General features: G+C 36.9%; 1 protein-coding gene across 8 annotated transcripts in view; it reads right to left on the bottom strand.

Moving 5' to 3' along the window:
• The window catches only part of LOC129777811 (fasciclin-2), a 231,187-nt gene that overhangs the window by 75,628 nt on the left and 136,747 nt on the right, over positions 1–18,812 (bottom strand). For 5 of the 8 annotated variants that reach the window (XM_055784312.1, XM_055784316.1, XM_055784310.1 and 2 more), the window contains 2 exons: positions 2,256–2,430; positions 1,468–1,521 (listed from right to left, as the gene is read on the bottom strand). In XM_055784312.1, coding sequence (XP_055640287.1) covers positions 1,468–1,521; positions 2,256–2,430 — 229 coding nt within the window. The remainder of the gene's footprint in view (positions 1–1,467; positions 1,522–2,255; positions 2,431–18,812) is intronic. The other 3 variants (XM_055784313.1, XM_055784314.1, XM_055784317.1) reach the window with 1 other exon arrangement.

The following is an 18,812-nucleotide window of genomic DNA, read 5'->3' as shown; positions in this document are numbered from 1 at the left end:
TCTACTCCAATAATGTCGTGGCCAAACGGGGAGTATGTAAATCGCCAAGGCCACGAAAGGGCTGAAGAACATGCCGACATTAATTTTTTCATCGATCATGGCTGAAACTACTGCAAGAGGAACTATCACCTAAGGTGACTGTCAACGTTGTCAATGGTGTCGATGGTGTCAGTATCGCAAATTGGTTGAATTGCACTATGATCTACTGCCCCATCCACTGAATTCTCCTGATTTGGCCCGGGCGACTTTTTCCAAACTTGAAAAAGTCACTCGCCGGGCTTTGCAAACATATGCTTGCTGCGAGTACTTTTGTGTACTTTTAAACTGAGAAGCCTAGGAAAATCGTCATTTCAAATACTAAAGGTTAGTGAACTTTCGCGGTTCGAGAACTACGTAAACATTATAGATGCAATAGTTTTGGAGGGAAATGTAAAATACAATGATCGTTTGACAAGTATTCCTTTCACTTATTTTGGCAGTCTTAGGCATCACATCAAACGTAAAAGGACGGTCATCAAATTTACTTGTAGCGAAGAACATAATCTATTACAATACATGAATTGATCTTACTTGGCAACTATTCAAACTTTTTACTTACAAAGCAAATATGTTGAATTCAATTGAATTCGAAAACTGATTCATTCAACCAATAATTTAATCAATACAATACAAATGTTTACTAAGACAACGGTAGTCCCATAGTCAATCTTGCGGTTATATCATAGATATAACCCACTTTTTTTTTGAAAGAAGGAAAAATGATTTTTAATACGCCCTCTTTTTACACCTAACAAAGAAAATATCTGTTCTTCTTCGTATTTCCTTCATTCGCGCAATGTTGATTCGTTTCACACCAAGGCGATGTTTCCAACCGTCATTTTCAGAGCAAATGACGGCCGAATCGCCGGCTCGGGGTTGTAGACGGTTCTGAGCGATCTGTTTTGGAGGAATGAAGTGGTTGAAACTTTCGATTGAAAGTTGTCAGCATCCATTGGCATGTGAAATGATACACTTTAACGATGAATATAGCCCATTCGAACGGATTCAATCGTCAATGAAAGCTTCTGTTTTCACAACTAATTAACTAACGATTGATTTATATCCTGCTAACCATATATCGATCAAAATCTTATCCATGATGATGTGGTGTTTAATGTGATGCATGGGATGAATATCTATCTAAAGTGGTTAGTTCTTATGTACAGAAACACAAAAACGAAAGCAAAGGGGGGACTGGGACGTTTCGGTAGCTAGAATTAATGGAAAACAGTAACTCAACAACAATAATGATGGGTTTCAACCAAACAACAATTGCCAATGTCAGCGCGCTCTCTGGTTACGGATAGAGTTATTGAAATGTTCAAATGTTCAAGCTGCCACCGTGCAAATAATACTCTCTAGATTATTGGTATGCGCATGAATGGGAAAAAATGATGAACAGTCAAACTCTAAAATACACACACTTACTTCGTTGGAAGTTTTCGACCCTTAGAATCGTACTGTGGGTAGTAATATTTAGTCCTAAATGGTAAAATAATGGGAACATTAATTTTTCGGTGGTCAATTTCACTGTCGAGAAATCCTGGAGTTTATTTATTATATCATTTTGGCTAATTGCGTCTAACCTATCGAGAACCAAACAATAAAAATGAATAGAGATCGTAGATATTTTCGAGTCCCGCTATTTGCATTCTCAGTCAAGTAAAAATAAAAAGTTTACTCAAAATTACAACATGCAGTGGTTTTCTTGGACAGGTTTTGAATGGGAAAGTTGTGTTGCAAAGCGAGCGTTGTGTGAGATTTATAAGAAACTTCGAACTTCGTAAAAGTTCGATTTTGATTCAAAAATAGGGATGTCAAATCCAGCAATCATTAGATTGGGTAAGAATCTTCAAAAAATTCATTACATTCCCAGATATTTTGCACGAAATAAATTTAATATGTATTCAGTCAACTCCAGATTTGAGCACCCCTTGAGGGGGTGGACGAGTGTGTCTCATGCCTCCGCAAAACCACTTGCACTATTTTGCGTAAAAGTTCTCCGGTTTACAATTACGCTGCGGTAGTTAATTATGCAAAGTTTCTCTCCGTTTCCGGTCTTTTCCCGAGACACTCGCGTTGCGGAATCTGAATGCACATTGTATTCCGTGTACATAATTGTGCTAATGTATGAAATTAAGTTTGTCCTGCTGGAAAATAGAGTCGCCAGGAAACACGCGAGATTGGGATGGGAAGTAAAACTTTTGTCTACTTACGCTTTTGGCGGTATCGTCATGTTACGGTTGTCACTCCACCGCAAATCCGATATCAGTGTGCTGTCGGTAACGTCCGGCCGACAGGTCAGGAGTAAGGATGCACCCACAGGTTTGCGCTGAACCGAAGCCGTTGGTAATATCTGTAAACTGGGATTTTTCTGGCATTGTGCAAAACCTGAAAAAAGGTATAAAAAATAATGGTTTCAGTAAGATTATTCCACAGTGATTCATCAAAAAAGACTGCGTGATTCGATATCATTTATACTTTTTTCTGTAGGGCCACATCAGCATCGTAATATAGCATCATACGATTTTATCATCCACATTTTATGAGGGGAAAACTTTCAGTTAGTTTATAGGTTTCCCTGCGGCTTTTCAAACTAATTCCTTGGAGGATGTCCTTTCGCACGAAACTTTTTGGGGTCTCGTAGAAGTAGAAGCAACAACAAAAAAAAATGGGAACTAGTCAGAACAGTATCTAACGACACAATCTCAGCTCGTAATAGCTGCCCTGCTTGCCATCATACTTTTAATAAACTTTATTAAAACATTCTCACATAAAAACGAGCTATAATATCATCAGCAGGATTTTGCACTGCCACTGAAAATTGCGATAAAAAGTGGGCAAAAGTTCAGTGCATAAGTTTATGCCATTCACTCCAGAATATTGCATTTCGCATCTTTGAACGGTTGCCACAGCCGGAGATGCACTTTCAAAACTGGAAAATGGAAATCTGTGAGCTGTTAAGTTTGCGCACTGGAGTTCAGTTTCGTGAAGTTGGCGGTTGAAAGGTGTCTCAGTTGGATTGATGTTGAATGGGTTCAAGAAAAATTATAATTGATCACAAATGACTCGGAGTTCCATTATTTGAGTTTGTTGTTAAAATTTTAATTCTTATTATATTTGCAAACACTAATTAGTGTCGACAACTTTGTGTTTCCATTCGACTCGTGAAACGCATCGATAGGGGGATAGACACCAAACCAAAAGGTCAGCAAGGGGGAGCTGCGATTGGAAACTTACAACTGGAAAAAGTCTTCCTCGTTGGCATGCGGTTAGCTGTGCCAATTTCTGTTAACAACTCGTGGGATCTTCGGATTGAATTCTCGCTCAGTTTTTCAACTGATGTTTTTACTTTTCTGCACTTTCTGCCATAACTCTTTCTTTATAACTCTTTCACCGCGGTTGATCGGAAACAAAACTTTTCTTCAAGGTGCATTTACGGAGCAAGCTTCTTCCGGAGAAGAAAAAAAACGAATCTCAGAACTGTGACAAATAATGAATGAGTTGCCAACATGTTCGCACATTTTGCTGGATTTTTTTACGACTTAGGGGACCTGGGGCTAAAATAGACAGGGTAAGAAGAACTTTGATGCTATCTTTGCGAACATATCTAAATTCAATTTCCTGCAGTTGAATATAATGTATTTCGAAATATTAGGATATAATTATTTCACAAAAAGCTGTTTTCTAATGTTTTCATTGGAAGAAAACAGCTGACAGACTGACAAGAATTTGTGATGCGAGTGAAATGATAATACACGAAGCGTAGAAGTTATCGCTCGCGAGAGGAATAATTTAATTCTCTCTCTCTTGTCGTTTATCTGTCCAGCAACTACAGCAAGTAATTATCTAGAGCAAAAGGAAGAGAGTGTGAACTGAATGCTCTCCCCATCAATTACCTATCACTGTATGTCTTACCCCCGCTAGGAGCTATCCGTCCCCATCAGTAGAATTAATTGAATCATTCGCAATTTTTCACTCACAAATGATTACACTTATTTGGAATATTCTCGACATCGCATGTAACGTTGAACCATCGTTACAACATTATTTCGACGCCCTGTCGGACAACCTTCCGGTAGTTGGCCGGAACTTTCGCCAATGCTGTCGAAAACATACTTGTTGGCATTTTTTTCAGTCCTTTCTTTATTTGTTTATTAGCTTTATTTATTAGTTCCTTCTCCGTTTTCGCCATGAGAATGTTGAAGTAGACCCTAAGCTTTAGGTTAGCCCAAAAATTCTCGATGGAAAGCCGCTGGAGGACGTTCGGAGGGTTGGACTACGGAACAACATCTGTATTCAAGCGGTAATGGGCGCAGGCTAGGTCTGTCAGGCACTTTATGCTGTGAATCTCTCCGTTCTCCTCGTAACACGAGATTTTAGGGTTTTCGTTTCGCCGAGTGGTCGATAGTTCGTGTTCACATAGTCACATCACATACCTCAGTGAATCCTTATTATTACCTCTCCCCACTAACACCAATCTCTTCCATGATAATCGCTAGGGAACCACGCTATAGAGGCGACCCTTCAGGCGGCGAATATCATACTTACATTCCTCCCCTTCTCCTAGTGACTGTAGGGACGTTGACGGCGTCGTTATTGATTATTTAAAGTTCGCATCACCGAAACATGTACAATGAGAATGGTTTGCTATTCCCAAGCGTCATTCAGTGTGTTCTTTGTGCAATTTCGCTGGTTCAGTTCAATCACAGAGAGCAACTATGAAATTTACAGTCTACCCAAGCTCCCGACGAAAGGAGATTTTTTTTTTGCATTTCTAAGGTGGCATTCTCGTAGGTACGAACCGTTCGAGATCGTTTGGTTAAAGAGGCTCTACAGAATAATCAAAAATAAAGGGTTTAACTTCTTCGAACAGTATCTCGATGTAACCATGTTGATCCATGAGGTCTGGTATGCCGGTAACTGGCTCGAAGCCGTTGTAGGAAAATGTCCCCATACCATACTTTTATCTCCGCCGTGCTGTCTAAACCGTGTGCTGTGGTTGATAATCTTCGTAGAAAATGTCAGAGCGTAAAAGCAGAGCGCTTCATTTTCTACTACATAGTCTTGCTCCTGCCAGCGAGCAGTCAGCATTTAATCACTGTGTGGTTTTGATCGTAACTTCAAATTCATGGTGGAACTCGATGAAATGATACAGAGCGTCGGTTACATTTCTAGTGCTCATCATTCTACGCCTTAGAAAGAGTAGGTTGTTGTTTTCACTTGTGCGAAATCAGTGGTAAAATTTGTGCAAACAAAGTGTTGTTACTTGATTTTTATCGCAGTGGTTAGCACTAGTGGATTACATCTATGTGTTCGGCGCAAGAAGGATAAGTTTGGATGTTTATTTTGTACTTGTAATTTGCGATCAAATTGATGTGTTAATTGGTATTCAAAAAAATCACAACACTTATCACTGTAGTAGTGGTAGTGTTGAAAGCAGCTTGAATACCTCACTCTTGATTTAATTTGCTGCTGATACATAGTGTGTTCTCCCAGCACTTTCTACCAGCACGCGCTTGTGTTGTTTTTTTTTTTATCTTCATTTGCCTCGCACGGCCCGGCCGATGGCCGGTGCACACGCAGATACAATTGAATGTATTGATATGGGTCTGGTTGATATGTGTAGCCGCTGCTGTGAGAAGATAGAAGATCCGAACACAGAAGCGATAGAGTGCTACGGTAAGTGTCATGAAACAATACATGTTGTATGCTTACCAAGCGCGGTGCGGGAAAATATCGATGTTTTGAGAAAAATAAAAAATGCCGTTTTTGTTTGTGATACTTGTCTCTTGTTACATGAAAATGGTTTCGGAAATAATCACTATGATGACTCCGTCAGTAAAATTTTGAGTAATATAAATGAGCTGAAAGGTTTAGTTGACTTGGCCAACAACTTTGAGCTCAAAGTCAAAGAGGCAGTACGGACGGAAATTGGTAATCTATTAAAAAACAATATTGATATTAACGCAGATGCAGAGGAAACACCTCAGCGGTACAATCTGCGTTCAAATTCGAAAAAGCGCCGACGTGACGAGCCAGCAAATCAAAATGAAAATACAACTCCATTGAGTTTTGCTGCGGTTTTGAAAGATGCTAGGAAAACAACAAATGAGAGTGTAGCTGATAAAAAAACTAGTACAAAAAACAAAATTTTGACCAGGGAAAAAGTTTTAATCATTAAGCCAAAAACAACGCAAGAGTCAGATGTTACAAGACAAGCTTTGAAAGAAAATGTTAATCCCAAGGGATTAAATATAAATGGCCTGCGAAACGGGAAAAATGGCGCTGTTGTTGTCTCTGCTATGGATAAAAACTCAATAGAGTTATTGAAGGATAATTTTGAAAAAAAATTGGGTCAGGACTACGAGGTTAAAATACCAGAAGCACTAAAACCGACCATTAAAATAATCGGATTTAGCGAGGAATTAAATGAAAATGATTTAAAAATAACGTTGATGAAGCAAAACCCTTTGTTGCATAAAAATAAGCATTTTCAAGTGAGAAAAATTTACAGTAACAACGCTATGAAATACAACAAATACAGTGCAATTATAGAAGTCGATGGCGATACATATAATAAAATTATGGAAGCCAAGTCAGTATTTTGTGGTTTCGAAAAGTGTCGGGTAGTTGATGGGTTGATGGTTCTTAGATGTTTCAAGTGTTGCGAATATGGCCATAAAATTGTCGATTGCAAATCAGAGCTTAGTGTATGCCCAAAATGCGGTAAAAATCATCAATTCAAAGATTGTAAATCCGAAGAAAATCAATGTTCCAATTGCACCAAAATTAAAAATGAGCGAAGATTAGACATAGATACAAAGCATTTTGCTTGGAGTACTAACTGCCCTATGTTCCTTCGCAACTACGAAAGGAAAAAGGGGCAGGTGGATTTCTCCATCTAGCCATCCAAGAAAGGAGCATATGATATACTTTACCTGAATGTGGCAGGATTACGCACACATTTCGACGAAATTGAAATCTTGGTATCCAACAAAAAACCGAAAATACTAATATTGGTTGAAACACACTTGACGGTTTCAACCGATCTAAATGGATTCAATGTAGCTGGGTATTCAATGGTAATTTGCTTGTCGAGATCTGTACATACTGGAGGTGTATCTATGTACATTTCGAACCTTATGAAATTTAAAGAAATCTATAATGATACATACGGGGACAATTGGTTTCTAGCTGTAGAAGTCAGAGGATGCAAAATGGCTGGGATATACGCTGGCATATACCATTCGCCTAGTAGTAGCGATAGGGACTTTTTAGAATTTCTGGAAGATTTGTGGCTGCAACACATTCAAATTCATGAACAAAAGAGAATAATCATTACTGGTGATTTTAATATTGATTGGGCCGAACGTAAGAAATCTCATGAATTGAAAGCAATCACACAAGCCGCTGGATTCAAACAGAGAATTAATGATCACACCAGAATAACAAGGACAACTTCGACGACTATTGATTTAGTTTTTACTAATTTTGACGATGGTGTTATCGAGATTCTTCATGACAGCAAAATCTCGGATCATGAAACAATTGGTATGATCTATAACTTCTCTGATGTTGAGTTTATCGAAATAAAGGACAAGTTATATAAGTGCTGGAACAATTATTCGAAACGCAAATTGGAATCTGTTTTACAGAACAAAATAATGCCGATTGGAGAACACTCCTCTCTTCATGATGTTGCAAAAAATCTTGAGGAAGCACTTTGCTCTTCAATGAAAAAGATATTGACCCCTAGAGGATCGGGCATTCCAGCACAAAGACAGAGCGGAGACAAAGCTTGGTATACCACTACGCTAGCTTCCATCAGAAGAAAACGGGATCGTTACCTAATAATAGCTAAACGTACAAACAGTATTAAATATTGGGACATGTACAAAGTATGGAGAAATATTTATGTACGTGAACTAAAGAATTCCAAAAATAAATTAATTCAAAGTGAATTAATGGCAGTTCAACATGATCCAAAGAAGCTGTGGAAAAAAATAAAAGATTTGTGTAATCCATGCGGAAGTAAAGATATCGACATTGAATTTGACGGTAATACAGAATGTAATTTCATAACAGCTGAAAAATTGAACAAATTTTTCACGTCAAGTGTGGAGGAAATCCACAATGGTATTGTGCCTCCTACAAATCGACTAAATCTTGCTTTTCCTAGTTTGTCTTCACAATGGAGATGCTTTAGAACCATCAGTATGGAAACACTGAGGAAGGTTGTGATGGATTTAAGAATCTGTGCGGGTGTTGACGATATCAATAAAACGGTATTAGTAGATGCATTTGATTTAATCAAAGAGAATCTACTATATATAGTAAATGAGTCGATGATTCGAGGTGAATGCCCACATAGTTGGAAGAAATCCGTTGTCATACCGATTCCAAAAAATCCGAAATCGACCAAACCAGAAGACCGTAGACCAGTTAATATATTACCAATGTACGAAAAAATCCTAGAAATCGTTGTCAAAGATCAACTTCTGGAACATATAACGGAAAATGAAATACTGGTAGATGAACAGTCTGGATTTAGGAAAAACCACTCTTGTGAAACGGCTCTTAATTTGTTGCTTCTAAAATGGAAACAGGCTATAGAGGAGAAGAAAGTTATTTTGACGGTATTTATTGATTTGAAACGGGCCTTCGAGACAGTAGACCGGTGTAAATTGATAAAACTACTTTCCAGTTATGATGTAACTGGACCTGTATTGACGTGGTTTGAAAGCTACTTAAGCGGGCGAACACAAATCACTATTTATAGGGACAGTAAATCATCGGCGGGATCAGTGAATCTGGGTGTGCCTCAAGGAAGTGTTCTGGGGCCGTTACTTTTCTTGCTTTATATCAATGACATCAAACAGGTGTTAAATGACAGCAACGTGAATTTGTTCGCTGACGACACAGCTATATTTGTTGTGGCAGATACATTGCAAGACTGTTACAGAAAAATGAATCTTGAACTACAAAACTTAGATGACTGGTTAAAATGGAAAAAATTGAAATTAAATATAAGTAAAACGAAATACATGGTAGTGTCGACACGCAGTCTTGATAGTGGCAATCTAAGTATAAGTATAGATGGGCAACCCGTAGAAAGAGTATCATCAATCAAATATCTTGGCGTTATTCTAGACGAAACGCTGCTTTTTGAAGAGAACATTAATTATACTATAAAGAAGGCAGCTCAAAAATATGGAGTGCTTTGTAGAATAAATCGTTTCTTGACTTTTGAAAGCAAAATAACGATCTACAAAGCGCTGATCGCTCCACATTTTGATTATTGTGCATCTGTACTATTTCTTGCAAATAAGAGACAGATGCAAAGAATGCAAATGTTGCAAAACAAGGCTATGCGCCTGATATTGAGATGTGATCGACGAACTCCGCGGAGATTCATGCTAGAATGCCTACAATGGATGTCAGTCAGTCAGCGTATTAAATATTGCACGCTCACGTTTATATACAAAATGACTAATAATATGACGCCGAATTACCTACGAAACACTATAATGTATGGAAGAGACATGCATCGATATAATACAAGACAAGCAAGCGACCTCAGAACCATGAACTTCCGAATGTCGTGTACCCAAAATTCAATTTTTTATAAGGGATATCGACTGTATAATACCTTACCCAATGAGGCAAAGACAGCAACAAGCCTTCGAATGTTTCGTAGTATTTGTAAAGAGTTTTTGAAACATGATTTAAATTTTTGACCTGGTGTGTAATCAATGTTAGTATGTAAGATGACGAAGCTATAACGGATTAATTTTTTTTTTGTTGTGCTTTTGTCTTTTTTATCATTAGACTATGATGATGGTGGTATTTTATTTGTTTGTACTCGTTTTTAATTAATTAATTTTTTTTTTATACGTTTCGTAGTCTACAACAGTTTGAGCATCGTGCACGTGAAACGGCATAGAGAAGCTTAACATTGAGCATTGGCTAAAAAAATTATTCTGTTTTTAAGAAAATCATATTCTAAGGGATTGAAAGTGGAAATTGCGAACAAGCTAGGGATAGCTCAACCGGAATTCTTGTAAATTTTTCTTTTTTTTACAGATGATTGACGAGATCTTTCTGTGTTGTGGCAGATCTCATTGCAGATTCTGATTGAAGCGATTATACCCCAATTTGAATGAAGGGCCTGAAGTATCGGCTGGAATTAGGCTTAGGTTTGCTCAGCTGTCTGGTCTCGAAAACGATTAACAGATCGTTGTCGGGTATCCAGTAAAGCGGGATTTCCTTTGTAAATTCAAAGCTGGTATGGATATAGGTATTAGGTTCGATTCCTGATCGGTCAAGGGTCTTCCCGGATTGGAAATTCTCTTGACATGCCTTGGAATATCTAGCGTTCATATAATGCCTTTACTTGCTCTTTCGAGTGACAATCTATGTATATGCTCTTAACTAATATACTGGTTTTGTTTGTATTATAAAAGAAATCCATATATATATATATATAGTTATCAAAGAAAATTCGTCCAGCTCAAATCGTTGTAGGAAAATAGAGTGGGACCGTCATCATTATTACATAATGAATAGAGTACTGTTTTAGGTGTAGGTGCATGTGTGTGTGTTTTTTTTATCTTTAGACTATGATGATGATGGTATGTTGTTTTTATTATTTTTTTTCTTCAATTTTTAATAATTTTAGTTATTAGATTAGTTTAAAAATAATTGTGAAGTCTACAAGAGTTTGAGCATCGCGCGCGTGAACCGGCATAGTAAAATTTGAAATTGAACATTGGCAAAAGTGATTTTTTTCTTTGTTTTTGTTTTGTTTAATAAGATCGATCCATTCCAAGGGATTGAAAGTGGAAACTGAAAAGAAGCTAGGGATAGCTCAACCGGAATACTTGTAAATTTATCCTTTTGACAGATGATTGACGAGATCTTTCTGTGTTGTGGCAGATCTCATTGCAGATTCAGATTGACGCGATTATACCCCAGGTTGAATGAAGGGCCTGAAGTATCGGCTGGAATTAGGCTTAGGTTTGCTCAGCTGTCTGGTCTCGAAAACGATTAACAGATCGTTGTCGGGTATCCAGTAAAGCGGGATTTCCTTTGTAAATTCATGGCTGGTACTGACATAGGTATTAGGTTCAATTCCTGATCGGTCAAGGGTCTTCCCGGGTTGGAAATTCTCTTGACATGCCTTGGGAGAGTTACTGGGCCTGAAGTGTCAGCTAGAATTAGGCTCGGGGTTGCTCAGCTGTCTGGACTCGAAAGCGATCGCATTAGTAGATCGTTCTCGGGAATCTAGTAAAGCGGGAAATCCCTTGTAAATTCATGGCTAATTCTGATATAGGCATTGGGTTCGATTCCCGATCGGTCAAGTGTCTTCCCGGATTGGAAATTCTCTTGACATGCCATGGAATATTTAGCGTTTAGATAATGCCCTTACTTGTTCTTTTGATAAACAATCTATGCCAGTGGTACAACCGGACCGTTTTTTGTTTTTAACTAGCTTACTGGTTGATTTGATATTACAAAGAAACTCCTCCATATAATTATCCACAAGATAACTCGTCCAGCTCAAACCTATGTAGGGGAAAGAGGTGGGACCATCATCATTTTATTGTTTTGTTCATTAGTAATATGGAATACCGGTGGATAATGGAACAAACATTTTTGTCTGTAACCTTATGTCAACTGGAAGGAAAAAAACTGCCGCGATATCTTTGATAGCTGTAACAGCAAACGCTCGTAATTATTGCTCATATTTCTCTTATTCGTCGCATTGCAGGGATTTATTCGAGGGAATGAATGAATGAATAATTTTCGGCTGCTTCTACGAAAACATGCAATCGGTCTCGTTCAGAGACGCCCCTACTACTTTCTATTAAAGAGTTATTTGTGAAATTTCGATACAGTCTAAAGTAATATACACTCTATCCAACTTCTACAAGACCAGCTGATGATCTTGCTGATTTGTGTTATTGTAAACAAACAACGTTTCGATTCATATTCTAGTGTGTTAGTATTTGTAACTACCATACACTGAATGATTTTCATATGTGTGTGTGCAAGCGCTGAACGCAAACAAATGTATTGTATTTTTCAAGTGTTGAGTTTGTATAAAAGCAGTTACATTTTCCGTTGTTTTTGTTATTTTCATAAATACATCTGGAAAATGCCGAGGGTAAAAGTGCTCACGGAGAGAAAAAAAGGGCAAAATAGATCCATTTTACTAAAGAAAATCCCGATCCCATCAAGTAGTGCTCAATTATTTGAATACGGAAGAAGAGAGCTCCACCTAAATCGAAGCTCTCTGACCGGAATAAGCAGGAAACAGTTAGAATAGCTTCGTATACCTCAAAATCTCTTATGCAAATGAAGCAATCTTTGAATTTAAATGTTTCACGGGAGACAAAGTCCTCACATAAAGAAGGCTAAAAATGTTAAGGGGGGGACCCCGGTCTGAAAAATCGTAAAAATCAAATTTTTGTTTTTTACATTTTTGGGAAGCTTATGCCCTCAGAAATGTTGTCCTAAGAGAATTTTTCGATATTTGATTACGTTGGAACGTTACAGCCAAAAGTATGAAGGGATATAGTACTGCTGTTCAAATTTTGAAACGCGTTTCCTCGAAACCATGATTTCTCAACTGGTGATATCGATATCTCAGGATCTACTCGACCGATTTGGTTGAAATTTTTTATCAGCATGTAAAAATGGATTATCTAAAGCGTTACATAGCCGTTTTTTGATGTCTCATTTTTTCGATTTTTATGAGCTTCAAAGCACCGATTTTCATGAAAAAATAATTCATTTTTAACAAAAATGGCCGCCATCTTGGCCATTTTTCGAATTTTCAAAAACCTCTGTGTAACGCTTTACGTATTGCTTAAAGCTTCAAAATATTCATTGGAATTTGTTTTACGACACCCCGTTGCTTCAGAACCGATACCACCAGCAAGGTACCAATTTTCAGACAGCATTTACGCATCCAGCTGTCAATAGTGTTATAATCATTACTCGTGAACTCAAATATGGAAAATACATCTTCAAATATACCTCAAACAATAACCAATATATCCAAATACTTCACATTATTCGTAACATCCTAAAAAAATCACGAGAATTAATTATTTACCCGACCTTCCAGACAGGAGTCTCCTCTTAAAGCTCCTAATCTTACACCTCATATCACATATCGGAAAAGCTCACCAAAGCTCACATGAACTGACAGTGGGACACGGTATGCTATATTTTGCTATATGCCACTACAAAAAGTTCTTCAAAGGGGGTCTTCGTAGTCACATTGGTTGGGCGTTCGCATAGTAAGCGATCGATCGTGAGTTCAAAACTCAGGGCACTCATTGACCATCTTTGTGTTGTCACAGAATAACTACGTCCACGCAACAATCATCAGCGAGATCGATTCAATGTCGGAATGTTGGCCTCTCTCTATCAGGGCTAGAAGGAATAGAAGAATAGAAGGCTAGAAGGAATAGAAGGAATACTCTTACGCCGAAAAATGGCAACTGTGTAATGTGCTATTTACAGATATGATAAACATGTGACATGTACACGATTAAAATTCGGCTCTGTTACAGCTAAAATGCTAATGAGCCTAAAATAAACAAATGGGATAAAAAAAAAGTTCTTCACTGTAAGACTGCATTTTTTATTTTTAACTCTGCTAGGTTATCTCTAGCGATAAAAAAAAGTTCAATTTGGATGGTTCTGATGGTTTAAACGAGTACTGGCGTGATTTACGGAAGAAGGAACAATATTTTTCAACTAGGAACTTTGGTGCAGGCTCGTGAATGGTTTGGGCGGGATTCTGTGCAACCGGAAAACTCAAGATAGCTTTCATATTCTTCAAAATGAATGGCAAGGATTACGTACATGTTCTGAAATCCTCTCTTCTACCGTTTTTTCGTATATATCGTCGCAAAAAAATCACACTCCAGCGAGCCAATGCCGCCATTCATACCATGAATTAACGGAATTTATACAAGGTGGTCTTATAGAAGTTGGACAGAGTGTACGGAATAATAAAAAAGTAATTCACATTCTTATTATTGTGGGTACTGAACTTAGGAATGTGCCTGGAATCATTGGTGGTATTTCTTCGATCGATTATTAAATTTTCGGGAATTCAAGCATTGTTTCACTGGATAAATGTAGTGTGGAAGAACAGGGTGTTCCAAGCCGGACGTAAAGAAGGTATCCGGTGGTGGTTTTTTTGTATTTTTATATTTTTGTATTTTTGTATTTCTGTGTTTTTTGCGTTTTTGTATTTTTGTATTTTTGTATTTCTGTGTTTTTTGCGTTTTTGTATTTTTGTATTTTTGTATTTTTGTATTTTTGTATTTTTGTATTTTTGTATTTTTGTATTTTTGTATTTTTGTATTTTTGTATTTTTGTATTTTTGTATTTTTGTATTTTTGTATTTTTGTATTTTTGTATTTTTGTATTTTTGTATTTTTGTATTTTTGTATTTTTGTATTTTTGTATTTTTGTATTTTTGTATTTTTGTATTTTTGTATTTTTGTATTTTTGTATTTTTGTATTTTTGTATTTTTGTATTTTTGTATTTTTGTATTTTTGTATTTTTGTATTTTTGTATTTTTGTATTTTTGTATTTTTGTATTTTTGTATTTTTGTATTTTTGTATTTTTGTATTTTTGTATTTTTGTATTTTTGTATTTTTGTATTTTTGTATTTTTGTATTTTTGTATTTTTGTATTTTTGTATTTTTGTATTTTTGTATTTTTGTATTTTTGTATTTTTGTATTTTTGTATTTTTGTATTTTTGTATTTTTGTATTTTTGTATTTTTGTATTTTTGTATTTTTGTATTTTTGTATTTTTGTATTTTTGTATTTTTGTATTTTTGTATTTTTGTATTTTTGTATTTTTGTATTTTTGTATTTTTGTATTTTTGTATTTTTGTATTTTTGTATTTTTGTATTTTTGTATTTTTGTATTTTTGTATTTTTGTATTTTTGTATTTTTGTATTTTTGTATTTTTGTATTTTTGTATTTTTGTATTTTTGTATTTTTGTATTTTTGTATTTTTGGATTTTTGGATTTTTGTATTTTTGTATTTTTGTATTTTTGTATTTTTGTATTTTTGTAGTTTTGTATTTTTTGTATTTTTGTATTTTTGGATTTTTGTATTTTTGTATTTTTGTATTTTTGTATTTTTGTATTTTTGTATTTTTGTAGTTTTGTATTTTTTGTATTTTTGTATTTTTGTATTTTTGTATTTTTGTATTTTTGTATTTTTGTATTTTTGTATTTTTGTATTTTTGTATTTTTGTATTTTTGTATTTTTGTATTTTTGTATTTTTGTATTTTTGTAATTTTGTATTTTTGTATTTTTGTATTTTTGTATTTTTGTATTTTTGTATTTTTGTATTTTTGTATTTTTGTATTTTTGTATTTTTGTATTTTTGTATTTTTGTATTTTTGTATTTTTGTATTTTTGTATTTTTGTATTTTTGTATTTTTGTATTTTTGTATTTTTGTATTTTTGTATTTTTGTATTTTTGTATTTTTGTATTTTTGTATTTTTGTATTTTTGTAATTTTGTATTTGTCTATTTTTGTATTTTTGTATTTTTGTATTTTTGTATTTTTGTATTTTTGTATTTTTGTATTTTTGTATTTTTGTATTTTTGTATTTTTGTATTTTTGTATTTTTGTATTTTTGTATTTTTGTATTTTTGTATTTTTGTATTTTTGTATTTTTGTATTTTTGTATTTTTGTATTTTTGTATTTTTGTATTTTTGTATTTTTGTATTTTTGTATTTTTGTATTTTTGTATTTTTGTATTTTTGTATTTTTGTATTTTTGTATTTTTGTATTTTTGTATTTTTGTATTTTTGTATTTTTGTATTTTTGTATTTTTGTATTTTTGTATTTTTGTATTTTTGTATTTTTGTATTTTTGTATTTTTGTATTTTTGTATTTTTGTATTTTTGTATTTTTGTATTTTTGTATTTTTGTATTTTTGTATTTTTGTATTTTTGTATTTTTGAATTTTTGTATTTTTGTATTTTTGTATTTTTGTATTTTTGTATTTTTGTATTTTTGTATTTTTGTATTTTTGTATTTTTGTATTTTTGTATTTTTGTATTTTTGTATTTTTGTATTTTTGTATTTTTGTATTTTTGTATTTTTGTATTTTTGTATTTTTGTATTTTTGTATTTTTGTATTTTTGTATTTTTGTATTTTTGTATTTTTGTATTTTTGTATTTTTGTATTTTTGTATTTTTGTATTTTTGTATTTTTGTATTTTTGTATTTTTGTATTTTTGTATTTTTGTATTTTTGTATTTTTGTATTTTTGTATTTTTGTATTTTAGCAGACTTATCTCACTTCTTAACTAGGCGAACCTAGCCAGAATTTTCACCTGCCCCCGGGCTTCTGAATGCCAAAGGGGGACTAGGCTCTGCGGAATGCACGTATCTGCATGCTCGTGCTGTTTCAGTCCTGACCGAGAAATTGTCGGACAATCGCGCAGGTGCTAAGGATGACCGACTTTTGGATGCCGGCCAATTCCTTCTCCATGTTCAACACCTTTAGCGCTTCCAGAAGTGTCTTCGGGACAATTCCAGTTCCAGAGAGAACGACTGGAACAATTCTTGGGACCTCCCTTAGCCCCCACAGTTCCTTGAGCTCCACGGCCAATGGTCGGTACTTGCAGATTTTGCGACCGTGGGTCTCCTCCAGATTCTGGTTCAGTGGAATAGCGACATCGATGATGGTGACTTTGCGGTCGCTCTTGTCGTAAACCATTATATCTGGGCGGTTGTGGTGGATCGAGAGGTCGGTCAGAACAGTGCGATCCCAGTACAGCTTGAAACGGTCATTTTCCAGGACAGGTGCAGGCAGGTACCGGTAGTTTGGTACGTTGTCTTCCAGTAGAGCACATTGGAGCGCCAGTTGTCGATGAACAATACGGGCCACGTTGTTGTGGCGCTCGGTGTAGGCTGCGTTGGCCAAAACGGGACAGCCTCCCATAATGTGCTCTATGTTTTCACCTGGTTGATGGCACATCCGGCAAATGTCATCAACGTCTTGATGCCAGACGTACCGCCTGCAGTTTCTCGTCGGCATTATCCTGTCCTGGATGGCTATCATGTCGGCTTCTACTACTGAAGAGAGTTCACCACGCGTTAGCCACAGATTAGATGCGGCCTTGTCGACGTGTGGCCGGTCCAGTTGATGGGGGTGGGCACCATGCACTGCCTTCTGCTTCCAAGCTGCAATCTTCTCCTCCACTGTCTGCAGATTGCAGTTGAGTTGGTACTCCGCTTGCGCCAAGTGCAGAGCGCTGTATCCTCTGTCGGCGGCGCAGACAGCCCGGTATAGCGCGTTTTGGTTGGCGCGTTCTGCGAAGTACTCGCGCAGTTGTCGTACCTGGGCAACACACAGTGCAGATATGTCGACTATTCCAAGTCCCCCTTCTTTGCGTGGCAGTGAAACTCTCTCCAGTGCCGATTGAGGATGGTGCATTCCGGCCTCTTTGAATGCTTTCCTCATTCTCCTCTCAAGGTCCTCTAGGTTAGTTTTGCTCCATTTGACTACACCAAAACTGAAGGTCAGTAGGGGAACCGCGAATGTGTTGATCGCGCGTACCTTGTTCCCCGCGTTGAGGAAAGTCCTCAGGACACAGTTCACTCGACTCAAGAACTTGTCTCGCAGCTCCGTCTTGATGTCGGAGTGGCGAATCCCGGTGAGCTGTCGGAATCCAAGATATTTATAGGATTCGCCACGAACCATGTCTCTTATGAACTCGCCGTCATAGACCTCGTAACCTCCGGATTCGGTAAGCTGCCCTTTCAGCAGATGGACACAGCGGCACTTGTCGAGGCCGAACTCCATGCAGATGTCCCTGCTTATGTCTTCGACAACCCGGATAGCTACACCTAGACGCTGACGTGAATCAGCGTAGACCTTGAGATCATCCATGTAGAAGGTATGGGTCACTTCTTCGTGGGCGCCGTCGCCATACCTTATTTTATAGCCATGACCGTTTCTATTGAGCGTCCTACTGAGGGGGTTCAGTGCCAGACAAAACCAAAGCGGGCTGAAAGAGTCGCCTTGGAATATCCCCCTCTTTATCTGCAGCGTTCTAGACTGCAACACATTTTCCCCATCACTGAGGTGCAGAGACGTGCTCCACTGCCTCATCGCATGCTGCAGGAACCTAACGACGACGGGATCAATCTTGTATAGCTCCAATACCCGGACGAGAAACGAGTGAGGTATGGAGTCATAAGCCTTCCTGTAATCGATGTAGGCCATACTTAGGTTCCGCTGGTTATATACCGCCTGGCCGACTATGGCTGCGTCGATGATGGCCTGGTCTTTGCAGCCATGCGTATTTTTCCTGCATCCTTTCTGCTCTTCTGCGATGATATGGTGTTGTTCGCAGTGGGCAGAAACTTTGGCGGTTATGATGCTGCTTAATATCTTGTACAGACTCGATAGGCACGTTATCGGCCTGTACTTTGATGGGTTCAATGTGTTGCTGTCTTTCGGGAGGAGGAATGTGACGCCACGGGTGGCGAATTCAGGGAGGTTGTGTGGGTCACGTAGCACCTTGTTGAAGCACTCAGCTATCTTTTGATGTGCGACGGTCAGCTTCTTGTGCCAGAAGTTCTGAACACCATCGGGGCCCGGTGCTGCCCAGTTCCTCAGGTACCGCGAGGCTTCGCGGACATCGTTCTCTTCGACGATGATAGCTGGCATCTCTCCAATTTCACCACAACTCTCCTCCTCCC

The sequence above is a fragment of the Toxorhynchites rutilus genome, chromosome 3, assembly GCF_029784135.1.
Source record: "Toxorhynchites rutilus septentrionalis strain SRP chromosome 3, ASM2978413v1, whole genome shotgun sequence".
NCBI classification, from domain to species: Eukaryota; Metazoa; Arthropoda; class Insecta; order Diptera; family Culicidae; genus Toxorhynchites; species Toxorhynchites rutilus.
Note: the sequence above shows the minus strand (reverse complement) of the source record. Positions and strands in the feature narration are given on the sequence as shown.